General features: G+C 44.6%; 1 protein-coding gene across 2 annotated transcripts in view; it reads right to left on the reverse strand.

Annotated features, from left to right (window-relative positions):
- LOC138758512 (3',5'-cyclic-AMP phosphodiesterase 4B-like) overlaps positions 1-4,002 on the reverse strand; it is a 274,729-nt gene extending 270,727 nt beyond the window's left edge. The window contains exon 1 of one of the 2 annotated variants that reach the window (XM_069927510.1): positions 3,065-4,002. In XM_069927510.1, the coding sequence (XP_069783611.1) occupies positions 3,065-3,285 (221 nt within the window). In that variant the 5' untranslated portion in view covers positions 3,286-4,002. The remainder of the gene's footprint in view (positions 1-3,064) is intronic. The other variant, XM_069927511.1, reaches the window with a different exon arrangement.
- Between the last annotated feature and the right edge of the window lie 19,830 nt (positions 4,003-23,832).

Raw genomic sequence — 23,832 nt, forward strand, 5'->3', positions numbered from 1 at the left:
TCAAAGTTTGCACGGTCAACCTGCAACACTCTTGCTCCCTCCGCGTCCCGTGGATCTGATGCCCGGGTGTTGTTAGGATTCCCAGCAGAAGGTTTGTGGAACTTTACCATTCTGGATTCCTTTTTGAGAATATTCTGGCCATCTTTTAAGGGGGGTGGTTTTAAGGGGGAGGGGATAGTTAGGGGGTGGGGAAGGATGTGCAATGAAGGGGGAGGATGGTGGGGATGACATTACCAAAAAACAGCATCGGCTCTCGCTGCAGGGCGGGCCACCTCCAATACATTTTTGAAATGATCTTGCGGGCCAAATATAATTATATCGCGGGCCAAATTTGGCCCACGGGCCAGAGTTTGACATGTGTGCTCTAGAAGGTCAATTACCAGTCACGCTAAAATACTTATCACAGAAATATACCCAGATTGTAAAAACACAACACTGGAGAAACTCAGCAGGTCAAACAGAGCAAAGATAAAGATGCATAACCAAAGTTTCAAGCTTGAACCCTTCATCAAGGTACGAGCAAAATGTAGGCAGGTGCCTGAATAAAATAGTAGGGGGGGGAGGGACAGTTAAGGAGTAATAGGTGGATGAAGGAGGGAGGGCACTCTGGCAAATGGGGGAGGGGTTGGCTCTGTGAATGGAGAGGGAAGGGGGTGAAGAGCTGGAGGAAAGAAGACATGGGGAGAACGGGGAGTGAGCCAACAGAAACCGGAGAAGTCAATGTTAATGCCATCTGGATGGAGAGTGCCCAGATGGAATATTAGGTGCTGCTCCTCCAATTTACAGATGATCTGGGTTTGACAATACATGAGGCCATGGGCAAACATATCAACATGGGAGTGGGATGCAGAATTGAAATGGTTGGCCACTGGGAGATTCCTGTGACTGATGCAGACAGAGTGAAGGTGCTCAGTGAAGCGATCACCCAGTCTGTGCCCAGTCTCTCTGATGTAGAGAAAGCCACAATGGGAGCACCAGATGCAGTGGATGACTCCCGTGTTTACATGAGTCAAGTGTTGCTTCACTTGAAAGGACTATTTAGGTTCCTGAATGGTGTGAGGGAGGAGGTGTGGGCACATATGTGGCACTGCCTGCAGCCACAAGGGAAGGTGCCAAGGGGGTGATTAATGAGAAGGGATGAGTGGATGAGGGAGTCACTGAGGTCCCTACAGAAGGTGGAGACGGGAAGATGTGTCTAGTGGAGGGATCGTGTTGGAGGTGGCAGAAATTATGGAGGATAATGTGTTGGATGCGGATGCTGGTTGGGTTAATGGTGGAGGACAAGGGGAATCCTGTTTCTGTTGTGTCGGGACAAAAGAGGCCAAGGCAAATGAGCAGGAAATAGAGGAGATGGGGTGAGGGCTGAGTTAATGGTGGTGGAGGGGAAGGCATATTTTTGGAAGAAGAATGTTTGGGATGGAAGACCTCATCTTGAGAACAGATACTACAGTTTTTTTTTAATCAACCCAGATATGATGAAATAAGAAGGAGGAACAGATGCTACAGGACTCAAATCTTCAGTAGTTACTGAAATAGTTGCCTCCCTCAAATATCAAACTCCTGAATGACAGACGCATTCAGAGACTAATTTACTTGCTCATTGTTTATTTATTACTGAATATTTATACATCTGCATTTGTACAGTCAGTTTGTTTACAGTTCTTTCTTTGAGTACAGTTTACAGTTACCAGTAATTAGAAATTCTGCCTTGGCCCATAGGAAACAGAATCTTAGGGTTGAATGTGATGTCAAGTATGAACTCTGACAATATATTTGAACTTCGAATTTTGAAATAGGACTTTAGAATAACAGACCACTGTTAATGGACAGATATTTGAAACATTCAAATCACCTACATCAATTACTCTCTGAGGTTTGTTGGGATTACATACAACAGGGTCAATCCTGGCCTTTGGATCCTGAGCAAGGGAGAAGAATTTTAGAAGCTAAAGCTGCGTGGATTTTAGGTGATGAGGTTGGTCCTTGGAACTTGATCCCAGAAGTGTGGGACTTGTTAAATGTGTAGCATGTTAACATTCTCTGGGGAGGAGGACAAAAGCAAATGGAAAAGAATAACAAGCCTCAAAATTACAAGTAGATTTGATATGCATATTGTGGAGACATGCACGCAGTTGTGAAGGGAATCTCATCCATCATTGGTGTATTTTGGTAGCTCATACAAGTGATGTAATAGCAGTTTCACACATGAATAATCATGAAATCATAACTTGTTAGTAGCAACGATCGCAAAAGCGTTCAGATTCTCCACACACTGAACAAACCCTCTCCCCACTGTCTGGTCACTGCACAGTCCCTGCGAACACAGGACGGACACTGCACCCACTGGACATGTTTCTACTGCCCTCACACTCCCACAATGTCTTGTCTGGGCATACCCTGTGTCCGTGGGTTGGACAGTGCACCCACTGGGCACTCTCCCCACTGCCAGGTCACCGCTGACAATCCCTGTGACCACGGGATAGACATTGCAACTAGTGGACACTCTCCCCACTGCCCAGTCCCTGCAATTATGGGTTAGACACTGCACCGACTGGGCACGCTCTCCACTGTCCAGTCACTGTGCATTCCCTGCGTCCACGGAATAAACACTCCACCCACTGGGCACTCTCTCCACTACCCAGTCACTGTGCATTCCCTGCGTCCACGGAATAAACACTGCACCCACTGGGCACTCTCTCCACTGTCCAGTCACTGTGCATTCCCTGCCTCCACGGAATAAACACTGCACCCACTGGGCACACTCTCCACTGCCCAGTTATTGCCCTACAGTCCCTGCGACCACGGGATAGACACTGCGCCCACTGAACCGACGCTGTCAAACAGCCCAGACATTGGACTGTCTGGACGAACACCACCTATAAACATTGGATACAACACTCACCATTTTAAGCAATGTTTGGGGGTGGGGGGGAACTTTGGGAAAACTTTAGCACAGTGCCCTTGTGCTACGTTCTGATAATCTATGAACCCTGCCGTCGCTAACCGCTGCAGCCGGCCGATATTTGCGGGCATTCCCCCAACAGTCTTTGGAGTCAGTCCCTACCGTCTGGGGGTTCCTTGGAAGGACGAAGGCCACGACATGCGAGACTTATTCAGGCCGGGTCTGTTGCTCGTGTCCACGGCGTCGGAGCGCTCGATGTGCCGGTGCACATGCCGGTCGGTGTCCGAGTAGCCGCGGTGTTGGATTCTGATGGGGGTCCGGGGCTGCCTCCACAGGTGCTGAGGGGGTTTCAGCGTGTTCAGCGAGCACGCCGGAGGATCCATGTCCGCAGGGGACCGGAGGACGGCTCGCAGGAAGGTTTTCCGAACCGAGCACCGGGCAAATTCCAGTCGGGGGTGGGTGGGGGACGGGTCACCTCATCAGCCCCGCTCGGGCTCACACTGGGCAGGTGACTCCTTCCCTTGCCGCGACGCCCGGGACCGAGCGCATCTCACTCCTCCGGGGACGCTCCTGTCCCCAAATGCGAGCTCTCCATCCACCAGCCCCCGTTCTCTGCGCTCCCAGCCCGATTCCCTTGGGTCGACACCGCGTGGCTCGGATTCGTGAAGCCGCCTCTGGTCCTTGGCTCTGGACCGAATCTTGTCTTGGTGATCAATCGGTGCTCAGTCTTGCCACATTAGTTTCTCCGCCCTCCCCCTCTGGATCCCTTGTCCCGAGCAGGGATTCGGGACAGAGGTCCTGCCTCTGGACGTTGAACTTGCGAGCTGCTCTTCACCAGTGCCGACTCCCTCCACCAGCCATCGCTGCGCTGCTGAACAGAAATCTGCCTCTTGCTGCTTGCCCTCCCGGCGGACGTGCTCGCTGCTCCTTCCTCTCCAGCTGAGGGTCGATTGCCGCCCCTTCTCCCTCGCATTACAGAAAATCAGCCTCTGTGGGTGAGAGATCCTCGCGAGCGCTCCCTGTCACCCATTGTCGGAGCCCACGACTCCTTCTCCCAATCTCCTGCCATCGCCGCCGCCTCCTCCTCCTCTCCCGTCTCTTTCCCCTTCCACCCTACCCTACCCGTCAGATGGGTGGGGGGGGGGGGAGAGAGAGGGAGGGAGGGTTGGGCGAGATGCTTCCTCGCTGGAGGGGAGAGGCTTTTCATTGCCATTCCCAGCCTGGGATGCTCAGTGCAAGAGCAGGTCACGGGAAAGAGCCCCGCGGCGTGGAGGGGGAGAGGGGGATATCCTAAATCTGAGGGAGGGCTGATGGCTCTGGGGAAGAGTATTGGAGGGAGATGGAAATCCTAAACGAGAAAGGGATTTGGATGGAGGTTTGGGTCCCGCCGCCTGATGAAGACTTATAAACTGGGGGATAAACTCGCCGTTTGAGGGAGTCCCACGCATTGAGGGAATGGGAGAATCCAACCTTCTAATGGAAGGAATGGGAGAGAGCGCCCAGACGCAGGGAAAGGGTTGGGGTAATTATACTCAGCAATTGGTTGGGGGAGGTTTCACCTGAGGGACATGTCGTTCTCAAAGCTTGAAGGTGAGTTTCATGGAGGAGGGGAGTGACAAAAAGATGAAACATAGACCAAGGTGAAAAGGGGAGGGGGGGGGTATTCACAATTAGGTGGCGGAGCGGTAGGGAGAAGAGTTCTCTAGGGTGAAGAAGGTTTCTACAGAGGTGTAGTGGACTGGCTGCATCACAGTCTGTGGTAAGGGGACACCAATACCTCTGAGTGTAAAGCCCCGTATAAGCCAGTGGACACAGCACAGAACTCGCAGGAAAAACTCTCCCCACCATCGAGAACATCTACAGGGAGCCCTGCCGTTGGAGAGCTGCAGCTCTCAAGGATCCTCACTCTGCTACCATCAGGAAAGAGGTGTAGGTGCCATAAGGCTCGCACCACCAGGTTCAGGAACAGATGCTGCCCCACTCAACGACAAACTCAATCAGCGACTCTGTTAAGAACTCTCATGTTATTGCTTTTTTCCTCTCTGTGCTGCAGAGAGCTCATTTCTTACATTGGTTACATTTCTTTATTTGTTCACATGTGTACCTCAAGCACAGCTTTTTTGCACGACCAATAAATGGTCACCAGGAAAGAAGAATCTCAGCGTTGCATGTGATGTCATCATGTATGTATTCTGATAATAAATCTGGATCTGAGAGGGGTGTCTGCGAAAGGGAAGTAAGCCAAGAACAAGTATGGGCAGTGCCAACTTGGAACTGCAAAGCATGTGTATAGGCAATTCTGTAATTTCTCTTCTTTCCAACATTAAGGAGGCATGGAATCCAAGGAACCCTTGGGTTGTGGCAACAGAATTGGCTTGCCCAGAGAAGGCAGACCATGATTGTAGGTGGTTCCTACTCTGCATGGAGAATGACAGCCAGCGGTTTTCCACTAGGATTTGTTCTGCTCTTTGTGATTTTTTTAAGGAAGGCCCTGGATGAGGAAGTGGAAAGTTGGGTTTGTAAGTGGGTGGATGACATGAAAGTGGATGGTATTGCAGATAGTCTAGAGGGCTGCCAAAGGTTTCAAAGAGGATGCAGAGCTGGGCTGAGAAGTGGCAGATGGAGTTTAACCCAGAAAAGTGATTCATTTTGGTTGATCAACTTTGAAAACAGAGTACAGAGGTCTCCGTGCAGTGTGGACAAACTGAGGGTTCTTCGGGTCCATGTCCATAGGACACTCAAAGCAGCAGATCATGTTATTAAGAAGGTATATGGTGTGTTGGCCTTCATTCACTGTGGGGTTGAGTTCAAGAGCTGTGAGGCAATATTGCAACTATATAATTAAACCCCACTTGGAATATTGTGTTCAGTTCTGGTCACCTCATTACAAGAAAGAGGTGGATGCTATTTTGATGTCAGTGCTGCACAACAGCTCAATGAAAGGAGGTGCGAGGCACTCCTTCTGTCTGATAGTCTACAGGTTACCCTTGGGCAAGGTGTGGTACCTGTTCAGCCTCCCAATCAGAGTCACGTGAAGCCATGGTTTGCAGATGGTACATGGATTTTACAAGCAGGTTCTACAAATTGGAATTTATGGTTGTAAAACTAAAAACACTGAGCAGATGAATCTCCGGATCAATGGCCAGGGTTAACCTGTCCAGTATGGACACTGCAAATGAAGAAGGTAATAGGAAACCACCTTTGTTTTTCTCCCACATATAATCATGAACTCAATATCAACTTTGGTCTCAGGAGAAGAGGGGAGAAAACTACAATTTGGAGGGTTAGAGAATGTTACAGATGGAGAGACATGATCGCCCAAGCCAAATGGCAAGGGACCTGAATGAAGGATGTGGATGCTAAAGAAGGGGTGCAGAGGAGATGTGCGAGGATGTTGCCTGGATTGGAAAACATGCCTTATGTGGATAGGTTGAATGAACTTGGTCTTTTCTCCTTGGTGCAACAGAAGATGAAGGGTAACTTGATTGAGGTGAACAAGATGATGAGAGCATTGATCGTGTGGATGGCCAGGAGCTTTATCCCAGGGTTGACGTGATGGGGCAGCTTGGGAGAAGAGAAAGAACAGGGGGGATATAAGAGGTGTTTTACACATAGTGTTTAGTGGGTGCATGGAATACACTGCTGCCAACAGTGGTGGAGGCAGGTACAATAGGATCTTTTAAGTGACTATTAGAGAGGTATATGCAACTGAGAAAAGTGGAGGTTTGAATCCTGTGCTGTCTGTAAGGAGTTTGTAGGTTCTCCCTGTGTCTATGTGGGTTTTCTCCAGGGGCTCAGTTTCCCTTCCACCGTTCAAAACATACCAGGGGTGTAGGTTAGTGGGGTATAAATTGGGTGGCACTGACCGAAATGGCTATATGTCTAAATTTAAAATCTAAGACAGTTGTTAGAGTTGGTTATTAGGTTGGCACAACACTGTGGGTCGAACGCCCTGTACAGTGCTGTAGATTGGAATGGATACTATCTCACACACACACCCTCCCCATCTGGACATACTTGTTAGATGTCCAAATGTAAGGCATGTAAGAACAGATACAATGTGTAATAGGCCTCTCACTCAGATCACTGTGAATACACCTTCTGCATCCTTCAATTTGTCCTACTCCTCTTTGGTGTGTTAGATTCTCCTCTGGAAATGTTCCTCTCCATTGTTGGCTGTCTGGGTTGTGGTAGACCACTGTTGTGCCATAATTGGCTGCTGCGGCTGGACCTACCTCCCGAGACTGATCCTCTCCATAGGCCCTTGCATGTTCCCCTTTCTCTTTGCTTCAATCAGTTGATGAGGTTGGAGGTAGTTCCTGCCTTTAGTTAATAAAAGCCTGATAGCTTCACGTTATTAGCTTCTTGTGATTAATGATGGTACAGCATGGGTTTCACCTCTTGTCCACCTCAATCTACTTAAATATTTCAAGTTTGATAAATCCTCAATTTGTCAGAACACAAGAACATGTGTCTTAGATTTTAAATTTTAAAATTTAGACATACACCATGGTAATAGGCCATTTCAGTCAATGAGTCCGTGCCGCCAAATTTACACCCCATTAACCAACACCCACGGTATGTTTTGAATGGTGGGAGGAAAATGGAGCCCATGGAGAAAACCCACATAGTCACAGGGAGAACCTACAAACTCCTTACAGACAGTGCAGGATTCAAACCCCAGTCCAATCCTGATGGCTGGCGCTGTAAAAGCATTGCACCTTCTTCTGGAATGGTACCTACTACTTGGCCAAGAAAGAATCCTTACTGGCCTAGAGTTGTACATGAAGAGCAGCCTATTGGCCAAGTCAAGGAAATCAGTATACATGGGTACATGGCCCAGCAGAGTCAACACCATGAAGAGAGGGAACTGTACCTAAAGCGCAGTCTAAACCTTCAGAAGGTGAGTGGAGTGCAATATCACCATTAAAAAAGACTCATCGATCTCACTGCCTTTTTTTTTAAGCACTTCCTTAAAATTTATGGCTGCAGAATGAGGCATCTATAAAATTCATGACAGCAGGTCAGCAAGTCTTTTTCCATAGCATCTCTCAAATGTAACCACCAAGTGGAGCAGTTATTTGGAAAAGTTTCCTTATTGCACACTATTTTCACTTTCAGAGAACTATGCTATTATATCCCGAGGTCTTTTTCCATGGTTCTGTCATTGACTGTTCAAGTCCTGACTGGTTTAAGTTCCCAAAATGCATCAGTTCACACTTGTCTAAATTAAATTCCATCTATCATTCCTTTATCCACTTTCTCAATTGATCTCGATCCTGTGGTAAGCTGAGATAATCTTCTTCACTGTCCACTACACCACCAATTTTGGTGTCATCTGTAAATGTACTCATCATGCTAATTACATTCTCATCCAAATCATTAATGTTTGTGACCGACAAGATAGGATCCAGACCGATCCCTGCTGCACACCACGGGTCACAGGCTCCAATCTGAAAAACAACCCTCCACTACCATACTGACTCCTTCCACCAAACCAATGTTGTTTCCAACTGGCTAACACACCCCAGATCCCATGTGATTTCATTCCTGTCCAGCTGACTGTGTGGAACCTTGTCAAAAGCCTTGAGAAAGTCCATGCAGTGAACATCTACTGACCTACTCTCAGAAATCTTGTTGATTGTGGGCGGCACAGTTAGTGACTAGGCGGCACGGTTAACATCTGGGTGACACGGTTGACGTAGCAGTTAGCGCAATGCTGTTACAGCGCCAGTGACCAGGCTTCGAATCTGCCATTGTCCATAAGCAGTTTGTGCATTCTCCCCATGTCTTCATGGGTTTCCTCCAAGTTCTCTGGGGTTTTTTCCCACTCTTTGTGAGGGTTGTAGGTCAATTAGGTGCAATTGGACACCACAGACTCATGGGCCAAAAGGGCTTTTTGTATGAATAAATTAAGTTAAATATCACCTCTTTCAAAAAAACTCAATTAAATTCATGAGACTCAATTTCCCCAGCAAAAAAAGTCATGTTTACCAGCTCTAATCAGTCCTTGCCTTTCCAAAGGCAGATCGATCTTGTCTCTCAGAATTCCCAGCACCAAACCTACCCACCACTGATGTAAGGTTCATCATCATGTAGTTCCTTTGAAAAATAAATTACTGATAAGGCAATTTCTTCCTTTACTTCTTTCCAAATTGACCGAGGAATTTATCTGCCTTTATGCGCCTCAACCCTTTCATGATATCCCCTTTTGAAACAATGCCCTAATCCCACAGATGAATGAAGAATTCTGACAGGCAACTGCCAGAGTCAAAATGTTCGTTTCCTTTTGTCCTTCCTCGTAACAAGACTTGCAATTTTGATGTATCTCACAATCTGGTCATGAATAGAATTTGAATGAGGTGGCATTATTCTGAGTCCTGTTGTTATATGCTTGTAATTTAAATTATGAATTTGTCTCCCATTTAGCTGTGTTCATGAGTTTAATTAATACCATGCAAATAAAGTGCTTCATATCCCCACCAAAATGATCTAATCGCCTTTTTAGTGTTGTTTTTCCTAATGATTAAACCAATAAACTATGAATGAGAGTGCATGAAGAAGTGAATATAATTGACTGGCATAAATGGTATTGAAAATATTTTTTTTAACTTCTCCCAGATTCTAACATTTTCCATTCAACAGACCTACAGGCGCAAGACTCTGTCGATTGTTCCATAAGTGGTCATTCCTCATGTGGCAGCATCTTAGTTAGTTGGGAGGTCATCACTGTGGTCAGTCCTGACAGGCCCCAAAATTTAAATTAAATTTTAGATTTTATTTACAACATGGCTGAATCCGATTCTGGCTATTGAAAGCCATGCCGCCCAATTATAACCCCACATCATTTTGGACAGTGGTATGAAAGAATAAGTTTAATGAATTATGCTTAACAAAGGGTTCCCCCTCACTCAGTATAACTTTGCCTCAATAACTCCCCCAATTTCCTCCAGGTTCATGATGTGTCCACATGAAAGAGTAAGTTTTAACAAAGAGTTAGTGAGTTAGGTGAAAAAATAGTTGCTTTGTTACATGGTGGGAATGTAATTGCCTTCTAATATGACCTTCCCTGTGCTGTAGTGCAATAGTAAATAACACCACAAGGAATGCAGTAAAAGTCAATAAACCAAGAGTAAGGACCCCCTGACATTTCCCAGCCGTCTGCAGACACCACAAGGGAACATGTTATTGTAAAAACAGGGTACGCCAGGTGTGTGAAACTTGTGAAATTTGTAGGGTCTCACGCAGACCCCTGCCCAAAGGAGTTTAAAAGTGGGGTGAACACATTGCATGCTTTGAGTTGAGGTTCAGTGTAGAGAATAAGTTACTGAACTCTTTCTTTGTACCCCTCACTTCTGTTACCATTATCAAGGCTGAATAAAGAAACTAATGTAGGCTTAATTGGTTCTGCTATTTGTTTTATTACAGCGTGAGCTGACTTTCACAGATGGGAGGAAACCCACGTAGACACGGGGAGAATGTACACACTCCTTACAGACAGCGACGGATTCAAATCCCAGTGCTAAGTTAGCAGATCAAAGCTGGAAAACAGTGAGGCACACACTTTCACTATGTGGCAGCTATGTACTTTTTAATTGAGATGCAACGCAGTAGGTAACAGGCTCTTCCGGCCCACAAGCCTGTACTGCCTGAATACACCGATTAACTTACAACCCCCGCACATTTTTGGAGGGTGAGATTAACCCAGAGCACCAGGGAGAAACGCACACAGAAACAGAGAGAATGTACTTTGGCACTGTAAAAGCGTGGTGCTAACTGCTACGCTAATCGTGCTGTGCAGGTTTGATGTCCATACTTAAATACAGTGTAGATTCATTGGGTTGATTCTTGGGAAGAGAGTCTGTGGTCTGAGGAGAGATCAGGGAGGATTGTGCTTTACTTGCTGGAGTTGGGAAGAATAAGAAGTGACCTCGGAAGTTCACAAGCTTCTCAGAGGCCGTTTCTTCAGTCTGGAGAGTCAAGAACAAGGGGTCAGAGTCTTAGGATGAAGAGCAGCTATTTAGGACTAAGAGGAGGAGCAACGTCTTCACTGCTGATGTTCAGGATATTTGCAATAGACAACTGAGGATGGGGTGGCACGGTTAGCATAGCGGTTAGTGCAACGCGATTACAGCGCCAGTAACCTGGGTTCAAATCCGGCACTGTCTGTAAGGAGCTTGTATGTTCTGCGTGGGTTTCCTCCCACCAAAACATACCGGGATTGTAGGTTAATTGGGTGGCACGGTTTTGTGGGCCAGAGGGCCTATTACCATGGTGTATGTCTACATTCAATTTTTTCTAAATTGTCGATTGATAAATTGGAGATCTTATGGCATGAAGTAAGTTCAGTGACCCGATGACCGGTGACAACTCCCATTTTCCACATTCTAAGGTTCCTGGAGTCATCAAAGAAGAACAAGAATTCTAGCTACAAAATTCAACCTTTCCTACTGCTCTCTGTGATCAAAGAGTTTGATTAATTGACCAATTATTTTACAAGTGACATCGTTTAAAACAGGAGTTAACATACCGATATTTAGTATTCATACCCCAATGGAAGGGAATTTTAGTTTGCAGAAAAACTGACATTACTACTTGCTAATCCGGAAAGGAAGCTAATTAATGCCTGCAGCAAAAGTGCAGTGAAGAGTATTCACGGAGAGTATATAGGAACTAAACAGAGAACCAGAACTAACTGACTGGACTTGTTTCAATGTCTTCTATGAGGAAGTGGGAAGGAGGGGGTTGGGGGCCGTGAAAATGCCATGAAAGTGAAGATGCAGACAAGTGTCAAAGATTGGTAGTGTTTTCTAATTTTACTGAGACTCCAGAAAATGAATCAAAACATTGTACTTTCAATGAACAACATTTTTTGTCAACTAAGCCATGAAATAAACTTAGAGTTTCAAAATAGAGGATGATTCAGAAATCATTATTTTGAGCTGAGCTAACATTATTCTGTATTCTAAAAGTGAAGATGCATTGTGAAACAAAATGTCAGCCGAAATCACGAGCCTTTCATCAGCCCCAGAAGCATTTCCATCACATACTGATGACAGCGCTCTGTATATCATTCATTTCTCACGGAATTATAGGAGAAATGGTTGCCTCCTGAGACATCAGTCAGCTCTTGGAACGTTGGTTCGCAGAACTAATCCCGTCAATTAGGAAGACAGACAGCTCCAGGGTGGGGGCTCCTCTATTTGGCTTTTGCATCCCAGTAAACAATCTTAACATTACCTTGAAGTGGAAACACTTTTCCACACAGAGTCTAATGCAAATTACTTCAGCATAATGATGAGCCTCAAGTGAAATTAGCAAAACGGATTTTTTTTTTAACTGGGATATGGAAACAGGGAAGCAAATAGTTCCAGTAAACTGATTAAATGCTGCAAGGATTAAACTACCTTCCCCTGTTGTCTGTTGCCATGATATTGTTCACCTGTGCATTTTTTGATGTCTTGGACCTTTGGGATACCCTTGTGCTTTCATTGTCACTTCAGTGTGTTCAGTGGGCAACTGGCACAGAACAAAATATGTCTCAATATGAAAACAGGTAAGGTTTTTGAAACATCAGCGAGCCCATGGAGGTGCGTGCCCAAGATTGCGGTGACAGAATCAGAATTTATAGTCAAGTACAAGTCAGGAAATTTGTTGTTTTGCGGCAGCATCACAGTACAAACATTCATATAAACCACCTTACAAACTAAATAAAAATAGTCCAAGAGAAAGAAAAAGTCAAAGTGAGGCAGTGTCTATCAGGAATCTGATGGCAGAGGGGAAAAAGCTATCCTTGTGGCGCTGAGGGCTCGTCTTCAGGCTGCTGTACCTTGCTCCTGATGGTAGCAGAGTGAAGAGGGCATGGTGACGGGGGTCTTTGAAGATAGGGGCTGTTTTTTTAAGATACCGCCTCTTGAAGATGTCCATTCTCATAATCCATAACTACATTCTCATCCAAATCAATAATGTTTGTGACCGATAAGATAGGATCCAGATCGATCCCTGCTGCACACCACGGATCATAGGCTCCAATCTGAAAAACAATCCTCCACTACCATGCTGACTCCTTCCCCAAGCCATTGTTGTTTCCAGCTGGCTAACACGCCCCAGATCCCATGTGATTTTGCTTCCTGAACAGCCGACTGCATTAAAAGCTTTGAGAAAGTAAACGTAGACAACATCTACTGCCCTGCTCTCAGAAATCTTGTTGATCGCAGGTGGCACGGTTAGCATCTGGGCAGCACGGTTAGCGTCTGGGCAGCACGGTTAGCATCTGGGCAGCACGGTTAGCATCTCGGTGTCACGGTTAGCGTCTGGGCAGCACGGTTAGTGTAGTTATTAGCACAATGTTACAGCATTAGGCTTTGAATCTGGCACTATCTGTAAGGAGTGTCTGGGTGGATTTCCTCTGGGTGCTCTGGTTTCTTCCCACCCTTCAAAACCTACTGAGGGTTGTAGGTCATTTGGGTGTAATTGGGCACCACGGGCTCAAGAGCCGAAAGGGCCTGAATGTCTACATTTTTAAAATTTTACATTTAAAAAAAATTAAAAACTTAAAATAAGGCCTCTAGATTAGAAAGTCATGACATGTAAAGTAATCCTTCTGTGGTATTGTTGAGCCAGGACTGGGTTATTCTGTTGCACCACATGTAGTTGAAAAGTCTCCTGACATTATAGATCATAGAACAATACAGAACAATACAGGCCCTTTGGCCCTCGATGTGGTTCTGACCTATATATCCCTTCCTAAATAAAAGTACAAAACCCTCCCTACACCATAACCCCCTATTTTTCTTTCATCCATGTGTCTGTCTAAGAGTCTCTTAAATGCCCCCAATATTTCTGTTTCCACCACCTCCCAGGGCAAGGCATTTGAGGCACCCATAACTCTGTGTAAAAAAAGTTACACCTGATGTCTTCCCTAACCTTCCCTCCCTTCCTTTATACTCATGTCCTCTGGTGTTTGCTGATCCTGCCCTGGGAAACAGGTGCTGCCCGTCCACCCCATCTATCCCTCTCATAATCTTGAAAACCTTATCCTTCTACGCACAAAAGAGAAAAGTCCCAGCTCTGCTCACCTCATAAAACTTGTTTTCCAATCCAGGCAACATCCTGGTAAATGTCCTCTCCATAGCTTCCACATCCTTCCGAAAACGAGGTAACCAGAACCGAACCCAATACAGAGATTTTATAGAATTGCAACATGACCTCTCTACTCCTGAACTCAATCCCCCTATTAATGAAACCCAGCATCCCATAGGCCTTCTTAACTAACCTATCAACCTGTGTAGCGACCTTGAGGCAGTAGCATAGCTGAATTGGTACCTTCCCCCCCCCCCCCACCCAAGTCTTCCTCCGCCCCTTCCTTCCCCTGCTCTGACACACACACTACCTTTGCTCTGGCACAGCCCCCCCCCCCCTCACCTGCTCCCGGTCCATCATCGCCAAAAAATCAGTGCGGCCCCTTCCCATTCAACCACTGACTCGCTCTCTCTAACTTTAGAATCTGGCTACGCCCCTGCCTTGAGAGGTGTACGATTTGAACCCCAAGGTCCCTCCGTTCATCTATACTCTTAAGTAACTTACCATTAACCCTGTACTCAGCCTCTGGTTTGTCCTTCCAAAATGCATCACTTCACACTTATCCGAAATGAAATCCATCTGCCACTTTTCTGGCCTACTCTGTATTGTGACCTTCGCCAACCTTCAGCCCCATCCACAACTCTTCTAACCTTCGTGTCTTTCACAAACTTACTGACCCATTGTTCCGCTTCTTCATCCAGGTCACATAAAAATCAAGCTCACATAATAGATTTTCTACCCAACGTTCCATCAGGTCATCTGTGGGACCATTTCCAATTGGCCCTGTGGTTTACTTTCACTTGGACCGTTTCCACAATGTGTATACTTGTGTAAAATTCAAGTTTTTTAAACCACTTTTTAATATTAAATTTATGGGGTCGACTATTACAATGGATACCAGTTTTGACCACAGTAAGTACATGGGTCGTTTGAGGTGTTGGGCGTTCCGAAGGGAAGACGCGCAGCCGGGGCTTGGTAGTAAGTCCGTGGTCGAGGCGTGGGGAGCTCTGGTGGGCTGGCAGCCGGACCTAGGCAAAAGTCCATGACTCCACAATCAAGGTATCAGGAGCTCCAGTGGATGGGTGGCCGGGGTCTAGGCGACGGTCCGAGGTCAAGGCATCAGGAGCTCTGATGGGTGGGCGGCCAGGGTCAAAAATAGGGGGGTGCCAACTTTTCAGTCAGTCAGTTAGTCAGTCAGCCAGAATTTGTCATTTTTATTTTAAAACCGTAAAACAGCCACAAAAATGAGATTGTGTTTCTCCAGGACAGGGTATTACTAATAACATAAGACCAAACATAGGATTGGGCAAAATGACACTATACCATAGAGCCGCTGCAAGCAACTGCAGTGCAGCCATCACAAACCACGGCTGCCATCTTTAAAATAAACTACTTCAACAGAATGTAGAAAAGTAACAGTGAACAAAACATGTTTATAGACCAAGACCAGTCCATGGACTCAGTAAGACAGGATAGCAATGTCTAAATCAGCATGAAGTTACTCCTGGCTCAGCAGTTGCCGTTTCTCCCATCCAGAGGCTGCTGCAGTCTTCTGCCACGCCGCCTTCTGAGGTTTCCAACCACTACCGGGCTGCAGATGGTACCGAGAGTCCTCCAGCCTATTTTTTCAGGGAGACTCCCTCAGTCTACAGTTTAGCGGAGCCTTGGCCCGGCACCGATCACCACTATGGCCCGCACACCCAGCCGACATGCCCGCCACAGGTGCCCAAGCCAGGACGTGGCCCACCACTCCAGACCCTCGGACTAACTTCTCGACTCCGCCATTCCTCCAGCCCGACACGACACCACTGCCAGCGACGCAGATGGCCCTCACAGCCGCATCCCACCTTGAGGCTGCCAGCCACTGCCCTGCTGATTCCAGCCTCCACCACCAACTCCGCTCACCACACCACTGTCCTCACCACGGAGGGTTTCGCTGCGACGAGCTCTCCGCTGCCAGCACCAGCCGATTGAGTCAGACCTCGGCGACATCCTTCAATATGTCTCTAGCATTGCCTTTCCCCGTTGTTCCAGAGTCTGTCCTCAAACTATTCCAACGTTCCTTCATGGCACCAACTTAGGTAATCTTAATGGTAATCTCTACATGTGAAATATAGAATATGCCAGATTTTGGGGACAAAAACAGGGGATCGACTTTTACACAGCATCAACTTTCAAATGAGTATTTATGGTAATAAAAATATTTTCTGTAGCATTCATGTTGCTTTTCTTTTTTTTAATATATCGAAGTTCTTCTTACGCTTTCACTGTTCAACACCCAAAATCAGCCAGCTGAACAAAGACAGATCTAGACTGTGGATCGCCAACCTGCACAGCCTACATGCAAACAGATACTGTGCTCTGCTTGAGACTAAATTTAAATTATACATTTTCAGATCAGTTGAATTCAATATTTGGAATTGTACTACCAATAGTAGCAATTATGGAACATTGGGCTTTTATTAAAAACTAAATGCAGATATCAGGGCTGAGCTCACGTTTTCTGAGACACTGTTTAGAAGACTCCTCCTCCCTTACCTTTGCCTTTAACCACCAGGTTTTCATCAGCACCTGGCCTCTGCCTTTGTCTCTAAGCACCACAGGAAAGCAGAATGGGCTGATAGATGAATAGTCACAAAGCAGCGTTTTGTATAAATATTTCAAGTGAAATTGAGGAGCAGTAGAGTTGGAGAATTAAAAAAAAACTACATTAATTCACCATTTTAAATTCATTTGCATAAAGCTATCTGAAGCCTCAAACCTCAAAACTGTGTTCAAATAAAAACTGTTGCCATTCTAACGCAGAGTTTTATGCAAATGTAACCTAATAAAATGAACATTAAATCTCTCATGTCTCCTCGTACCGATACATGTACGCACAAAGACACCCCAAAGCTGATAATATGTGATTTTCAAAGAAGGAAAGATGTCTTCATGTAAATTTAAGTGATGAACATTTGCTGATAAATGTACTTAATTTTTGACCTACGGGTCAAGGAATTAGATTGAGATGAGCTTTTATAGTGCGCTACATCCCTGGGTGACTGACCGTTGTACTTAAATGAATTGGCCAAGTTTAGTGATCCTAGTAACAGTAAGGGCTGTGCTTCTTAAGCAGCAGGTGAGTCCATGAAACAGGAAGTCAGGCAATTTAAGGTTAAACGCGTGTTCATGAATCAGCTCTGTCAGTAAGTCCACAATCATCGATTTGACATCACCGTTCTCAGGCACATTGCGTTCAATGGAATATCCCTAGCCTAATCTCCATCAACAGAAAATAAAATATAATTTAAACACCTTCCTTATCTGACTGAAGGATTTACCAGAGCAACTTCAATGCATCAATCCTTTTTTATTTATTTTGTGAATTCATCGTTTGTGTTGGTTCCCAGTGGAAACTATTGAGCACATCCCATCAAATGTGCAAAATTAAATTACAGGAGTGTGATGCTTTTCTGGCTCTTTCATAATCCCAAAGGGAGATCAGATTAGTTTCACCATTTCAATTTCACCTCAAGTTGTAACTATTAGGTGATGATGCAAGTTTGGATTTTTATTCATTTAAATTTTTATTTACAACGTGGTAGAAACCAATTCCGACCCATTGCCTGCTCAATTACATGAATTTAAACTGCAACCCCAGTATGATTTTCAAGGGTGGGAGGAAACTGGAGCATCCAAGGAAAATGTACAAATTCCTTACAGACAGCACCAGATTTGAATCTGGGTCGCTGGCGCTGTAATGGCGTTGCGTTAACCGCTATGCTAACTGTGCTGGCTCATTCTGAAGGCTCAGCTACATTGTGAGATTAATTCAAGTTGCAGTTTATAGCCGCTGCTCAATCTGGAGTCATCCCAGTACAAACACTCACTCATCAATCCTCAGCCACCACCCTCAAAATGACCTCTGATCGGCCTCTCCCCTGTAGTAACAACCTGCCCCCAGGGGAAAGAGAATCCTCATCAGATAACCCAGGGTCAGCGCTTGCAAATTTGTTGCCTCTGCATGAAAGCTTTGCGTCCAGATACCATAATTCATTTCCCAAGAGGCCTACCACCTGTCTCACAAGCAGAACTGCTAACACTCACCAAGTCAGCGCCAGTTGAAAAAGTGAAGACCACCAAAGCACAGACCCAAAGGCAGGAGGTAATGGGTGGATAAGGAAGGGAGGGGCTCATTAACATTATGTTAGCATTGACTTCCGGCCCTACTCTCCATTCTCTCTCTCTCTTCCCTTTCCCTTTGTCTTCTTTCCTCCAGCTCTCCACCTCCTTCCTTCTCCATTCACAGAGCCATCCCTCCTCCCCCTGTTTGGTGGTGGGCCCTCCCTCCTCTATCCACCTATTACCTCCTGCCTGCGTGACCATGCTCCTCCCCCATACCATTTTGTTCAGGTGCCTGCCCACATATTGATGAAGGGCTCAAGCCCGAAACGTGGGTTATGTATCTTTACCTTTGTTATATAAAGTACGCTGTTTGACCTGTTGAGTTTCTCCAGCAATGGGTTTACTTATCCCAATTCCAAAAGGATGTGAGTGCGGGTTCAAAGACGTAGCCACAGTGATACTGTTGTCTCTCTATAATTTTGCAGTGCCTTCACCAAACACTCCCCCAGTTCCAGGGATAAATTATATGATATCAAGAGCTCACCAAATAACAGTTCTACAGTTCTAAACCATAAACAACAGTCATTCAGGTGAGAATACTAGAGACAGTGACCCAGAATTGATGCTACAGGGATAATGTTAACAACCCCACAATGTAAACATGTGGTTAAGTTACTGAGCTCATGATTAGAAGCCTTGACAAGCAAACCAGAGACCCTGAGTTCAAATTACACCATAGCAACTGTGAAATTGAAATTCAGTTAATAACCTGCTTTTTTTTAAAAATGGTTGCATTAGTAACGGCGAATGGGTTGTCATAAAAACCATCTGATCCATTATTGTCCTTCTGGGTAGGAAGTTTCCCATCCTGACCCAGTCTGGCCTCTAACTAGATGGCATTAGCATCGATTTCTCTGGCTTCCGTTAACCTCCCCCCAATCATCTCCTTTCCTCTAGTGGTTGGTGTAACGCCTTTACAGCACCAGCGATCAGGACCAGGGTTTGAATCCTGCGCTGTCTGTAAGGAGTTGGTACGTTCTCTCCATGTACTTTCAAAACGTATCAGGGGTTTTAGATCAATTGGGTGGCACCGGCTTGTGGGCCAAAATGGCCTGTTACTATGCTGTAGGTCTAAATTTAAATTTTAAATTTTAAATCTCTATCTCTCGCTCTCTTCCCTTTTCCCTCTGTCTTCTTTCACAGAGCCAAAATCAATTCTCACCCTTCCTCTTATCACATCCAATGAAAACCTTTTGTCTGTTGGTCTGGACTCCTCCCCCTCCCAGACTTCCCCCTTTCTCTCCCAGTTTTTATTCAGCCGCCTGCCTGCTTTGTGCTTATACCTTGACAAAGGGATCAGGTCAGAAACGTCAGTCATATATCTTCACCTCCAATGGATGCTGCGTCCGGCTGAGTTCCTCCAGCATTTACTGTGTGTTTTTACTCCATGTGATGGCAGACATGCAGATATGTAGTTAATTATTGAAGGTATTCTCTGAAGTGGCCACTTCCTTAAGGGTCCAATTATGATGAGTGACAAATCGGGCACTTGTCAGTGATGTCTTCATCTTTAAAATTAAAAAAAGAAAATCAAAACAATTGCTTGATGTTATGAGAAAGTATCAAGCTGGTTGGTAAAAAATGCTTTTCCCGCAAAAATCAAAGACGAGAGGTGGAAATCCTTGCAGCCACAAGTGAAAGAAATCAAAAAAATCTGGAATAACTGATTAGTTTTAAAGTAGATTGTATATGGAAGTGAAATCAACAGAGATGATTTGACAAGCTGAGAAGAAATTGTTCAGAGTAGGTGTCAATGTAATAATGTCTTAATTTCAGTAAAGTGTCGACGTGAGAGGATGTGGAGTGCTCATGTTGGAGAATTTGCTGAAAAGGCTGTCTCTGATGTGCATTGGCCATTGTGATGTTGGTAGGAGGGACAAAGGCAGCAGACGGAAAGTGAGTCATTTGGAAGGCAACAAAAGCATTGAGGAATCACTGATCAGACAAGCTGGCAGCCCACTCTCACTGTACTCGTGGCTAAACGTGACTCTGCTAGGCAGGCACTAGAGTAGCTCAATGCTGCCACATTGTGGTATCAGACAGCATTCACTGAAGGCAGGTGCTGGGACAGCAAGTATTCAGTTATTGGCGGCCTTCCAAACCACTAAAGAAATGAGATTTATTAGAAAGCTGGAAGACATCCTGTACCTGGTGTCCTTAAATCTTTTCATTCTATCTGGAAAATATACATCCTTGCACCAAATGGCATCTCAATCTGAGCAGAGATGAATACAAAGATGGAGCCATGCTCCGCACTTCCTACATGATTTCCCATCCATACCTGGAGCAATTCTTCATTACCCTCTCTTTTAGTACCTCCGTCAGTTCGCAGAGAGATCAGAATGTGGCCGGGGTTGGGGCCACAGCAGTGCTACAGGACTGCTTTGAGACCAAGGACTGGAGCTGTTTCAGGGAGACAGCCACCTACAACAGTCATGTAAACATCGAGGAGTACATGAGCTCAGTGACTGGCTACATCAACGAGTACTTTAAATTTGGTAAAATTAGAGTAGGTTACATACATACACACATTTCAAAACAGGTCTTATTTGAAATACTGAAGAATTCATATTCAGTAACATTACAGAAACTATGGAGAATACTTTGCACATTTCACAAGTAGCTGCTAATTGAAATGATGTCATCAAATGAATCAACTGGAGACAGGTCGTCTGTGTTGATCATTTTTACAAGGCTTCTGACCTTTCTGGAAAGTGCATGGAAGGGTCATTCCTGAGAAGTTTTTTTACCTAAAACAACAGATGGGAGCAGAAGGCTAACTCCTAATGTTTGCTGGAGAAGGTCAGGGGTTTTGCAAGGGAGAGAGTCACATGGGCTTTCTGGCAGATGAAAAGAGAGAGAGAGAGAGGAAGGAGAGAGAGAGAGAGAGGGAGAGAGAGAGAGAGAGAGATGTGGAAATCCTGGAACAACATATCTCTCTCTGCAAACCTCCAAAGAACCTTCTTGAGCGGTAAACATTTACCTTTCAAGCACTAAAGCCTGGTGAACTTTATACATGTTAAATTCTGTGCACTGTATAAGAATTGCCTGTAACCAGTGAACTTGGAAGAATGAGCTGTGAAATTAAATTGTGAACCAAAGGACTTTTCTTAAATTTACAAACACATCCTACAAGTGCGCTTAGAATTAGAAGGGGGTTAATTTGGGTTAGTTAAGTTAATAGAGATAAGTTAAAGTTTGATTCTGTTTTCATGCTTAAAGATAATTAAAAACAACTTTTGTTTAAGTAACTACTTGTCTTTCTGCTGGGTTTTGGGGTCCTTTGGGCTTGTAACAAGATAAAATGCTTCACAACCAGGGCTAACCAGAATGCAAAGGTCTGGGCCCTACTCAGAGCTCATGATGCTGGCTTCAGGACAGGCTGTAGGATGGCACTAAGATCAGCCAGGGCTGAACTGTCCCATGCAATCTGGAAGGCAAAGTGGGGAGTATGCACAGAAGATTTACAGACAGCTGTACGACACAGGTGACACAAGGGGCACGTGGCAAGGGATTAAGACTATAACGGATCACAAGTCAAAGATGCCTCCCTTCTGGACAAATTGAACACCATTAAAAATCTCAACACCACAAAGAGTGACCAAATAAATCAGCCAAGGGCCATGCATTAAACACAAAAAGCATGGGGATAACACACTGAAATGTTTAGCCAAGAAATGCACTAGATAACATGCTCTGTTCAACCAACAGATGGATTAGATAACATGTTGGGTGCTCACGAGGAATGTTAGATGGAGGGTTGCATTCAACCATTATGGTGTGCAACCAATAAGTCGATAAAATAGAGGGTTGTGTTTGATCAACAGGTGCATTAGGTATTGTGGAGTTTGCAACCAATGGATGTGTTGGATAAAGGGTTGCCTTCATCCAACAGGTGCATTTAGATAGAGGGCTGTGTTCAATTTATCAATTATGTGTTAGTTCCAATGCTTCATTTAACCCAAATTTAATTAGTAGAGCATTATGTTCAATCAACAGGGATGTTATATAAAACAATCTTTGTTCATCCAAAGGGTGCTTTAGATACAGCACAGTGTTCAGCTCAAAGCTTAATTAGGTACAGCAAAATGTTTGCCTATCCGATGCAGTACGGTTACTGCACGATGCATTGGGGCATTATACAGAGATGTGGTCTACTATCAGGTAGATTAGTGACAGTGTTTAAAACCAGCAGGTGTGTTAGACAAAACACAAGTCCATTAGATACAGCCTTAGTTCATAAAGACCATTTTATTTATGTGCGCTGTTCATCTGACAGGAGTGGTAATTACAGCTCTGTTTTCCACTAACAGGCACATTGGTTGAAAACAGTGCTATATCTAATGCTCTATAAATTCATAAAACACTGGAACTAACGCATTATCGATACATTGAACACAGCCTTCTATCTAAACATACCTGGCATTTGAACAGAACACTCCGCCTAACATCCTGTCGAGTGTACACACACTATATTATCTAAATCCATCTGATGATCACACACAATCCTCTATCTAACATACCAGCTGATTGTACACACTACAGTATCTAATGTTATACATTTCATGGTTGCAGATTGTTGCTGTGCCTAATGCAGCTTGGTTGGTTGGGTTATTTGGTCCATTCTTTGCAGGATGGACAGCTATTTGTTTCTATATTGTAACATAGGTGATGAAAAACTACTCCAAATATGAAGGAAATTATATAGAAGCCAGAGTATGATCCTAGTGTTTTAAGTGCATCTATTTCTTTTCCTTGTCCCTTTGATTGGGGTATCAGTTGGTGTGAAAGTCTATGTATGTGCTTCCTGATAGATTGGGAAGATTTAAGGACATACTTCAGATTAGGTATATGATGTCTTGTTACTTTTTAATTAGTTTATTTTCTTCCATGGTTCATGTAATAGGTGCGTTAGATAACATACTATGTTCAGTTAACAGGTGTATTAGAGCAACCATTCTCAATCATTTTTGTTTGGCCTTTGCCTCCCCCCCCTTAGTACTCTACTCAAAGTTTATGGGCCCCCTTCCTTGTGAAGTGGTCAAGTTTCGTTTTTTTCCATTCTTCTCTCCTACTGACTACATAAAAAAAACATTAAAAATATTTATGTTGCATGAGGTGAAAAGAAAACAAGGCTTTAATTTAAATGTGCCTTGGACCCCATTCAGAATGGCTGTGTTAATTACCCCGTTCAAGCAAATGACAGGGTAGTTTTAGCACCACTGTCAATCAATATATAATGAGCTGTGTTCAACCATCTCCACAAAACAAGTTGTGTTCAGCCAAGAGATGTATTAGTTATGGTTTTGTTTTCAAGCAGTATTACAAGCTACGTTCAGCCAAAGAAAGCATTAGGATTAGTGTAGAGTTGAACCAGCAACTACAGTGGTTACAGCATCAGGTGTATTACATAATTAAAAGGTACTTAACCAAAAGCATTGTTTTTTTGATACAATGATGTGGTCAACCAACAGGCGTATTGGTTATAATGTTATGTTAAAATAACAGCTACATTTAAACTACACTTTGTAAACCAAAGGATATTTTAGACAATGTATCCAAATAACAAGTGCATTGTTTGAGCCTGAATTCATGAAAGGTGTAGTAAATACAGTAAAAGTCCTATCATCTGGACTGTTCAGGGATTGAGTTGGTCCAGATGTTTGTATTTTCTGGATTCC

This window comes from Narcine bancroftii, chromosome 3, assembly GCF_036971445.1.
Source record: "Narcine bancroftii isolate sNarBan1 chromosome 3, sNarBan1.hap1, whole genome shotgun sequence".
Lineage (NCBI taxonomy): Eukaryota > Metazoa > Chordata > Chondrichthyes > Torpediniformes > Narcinidae > Narcine > Narcine bancroftii.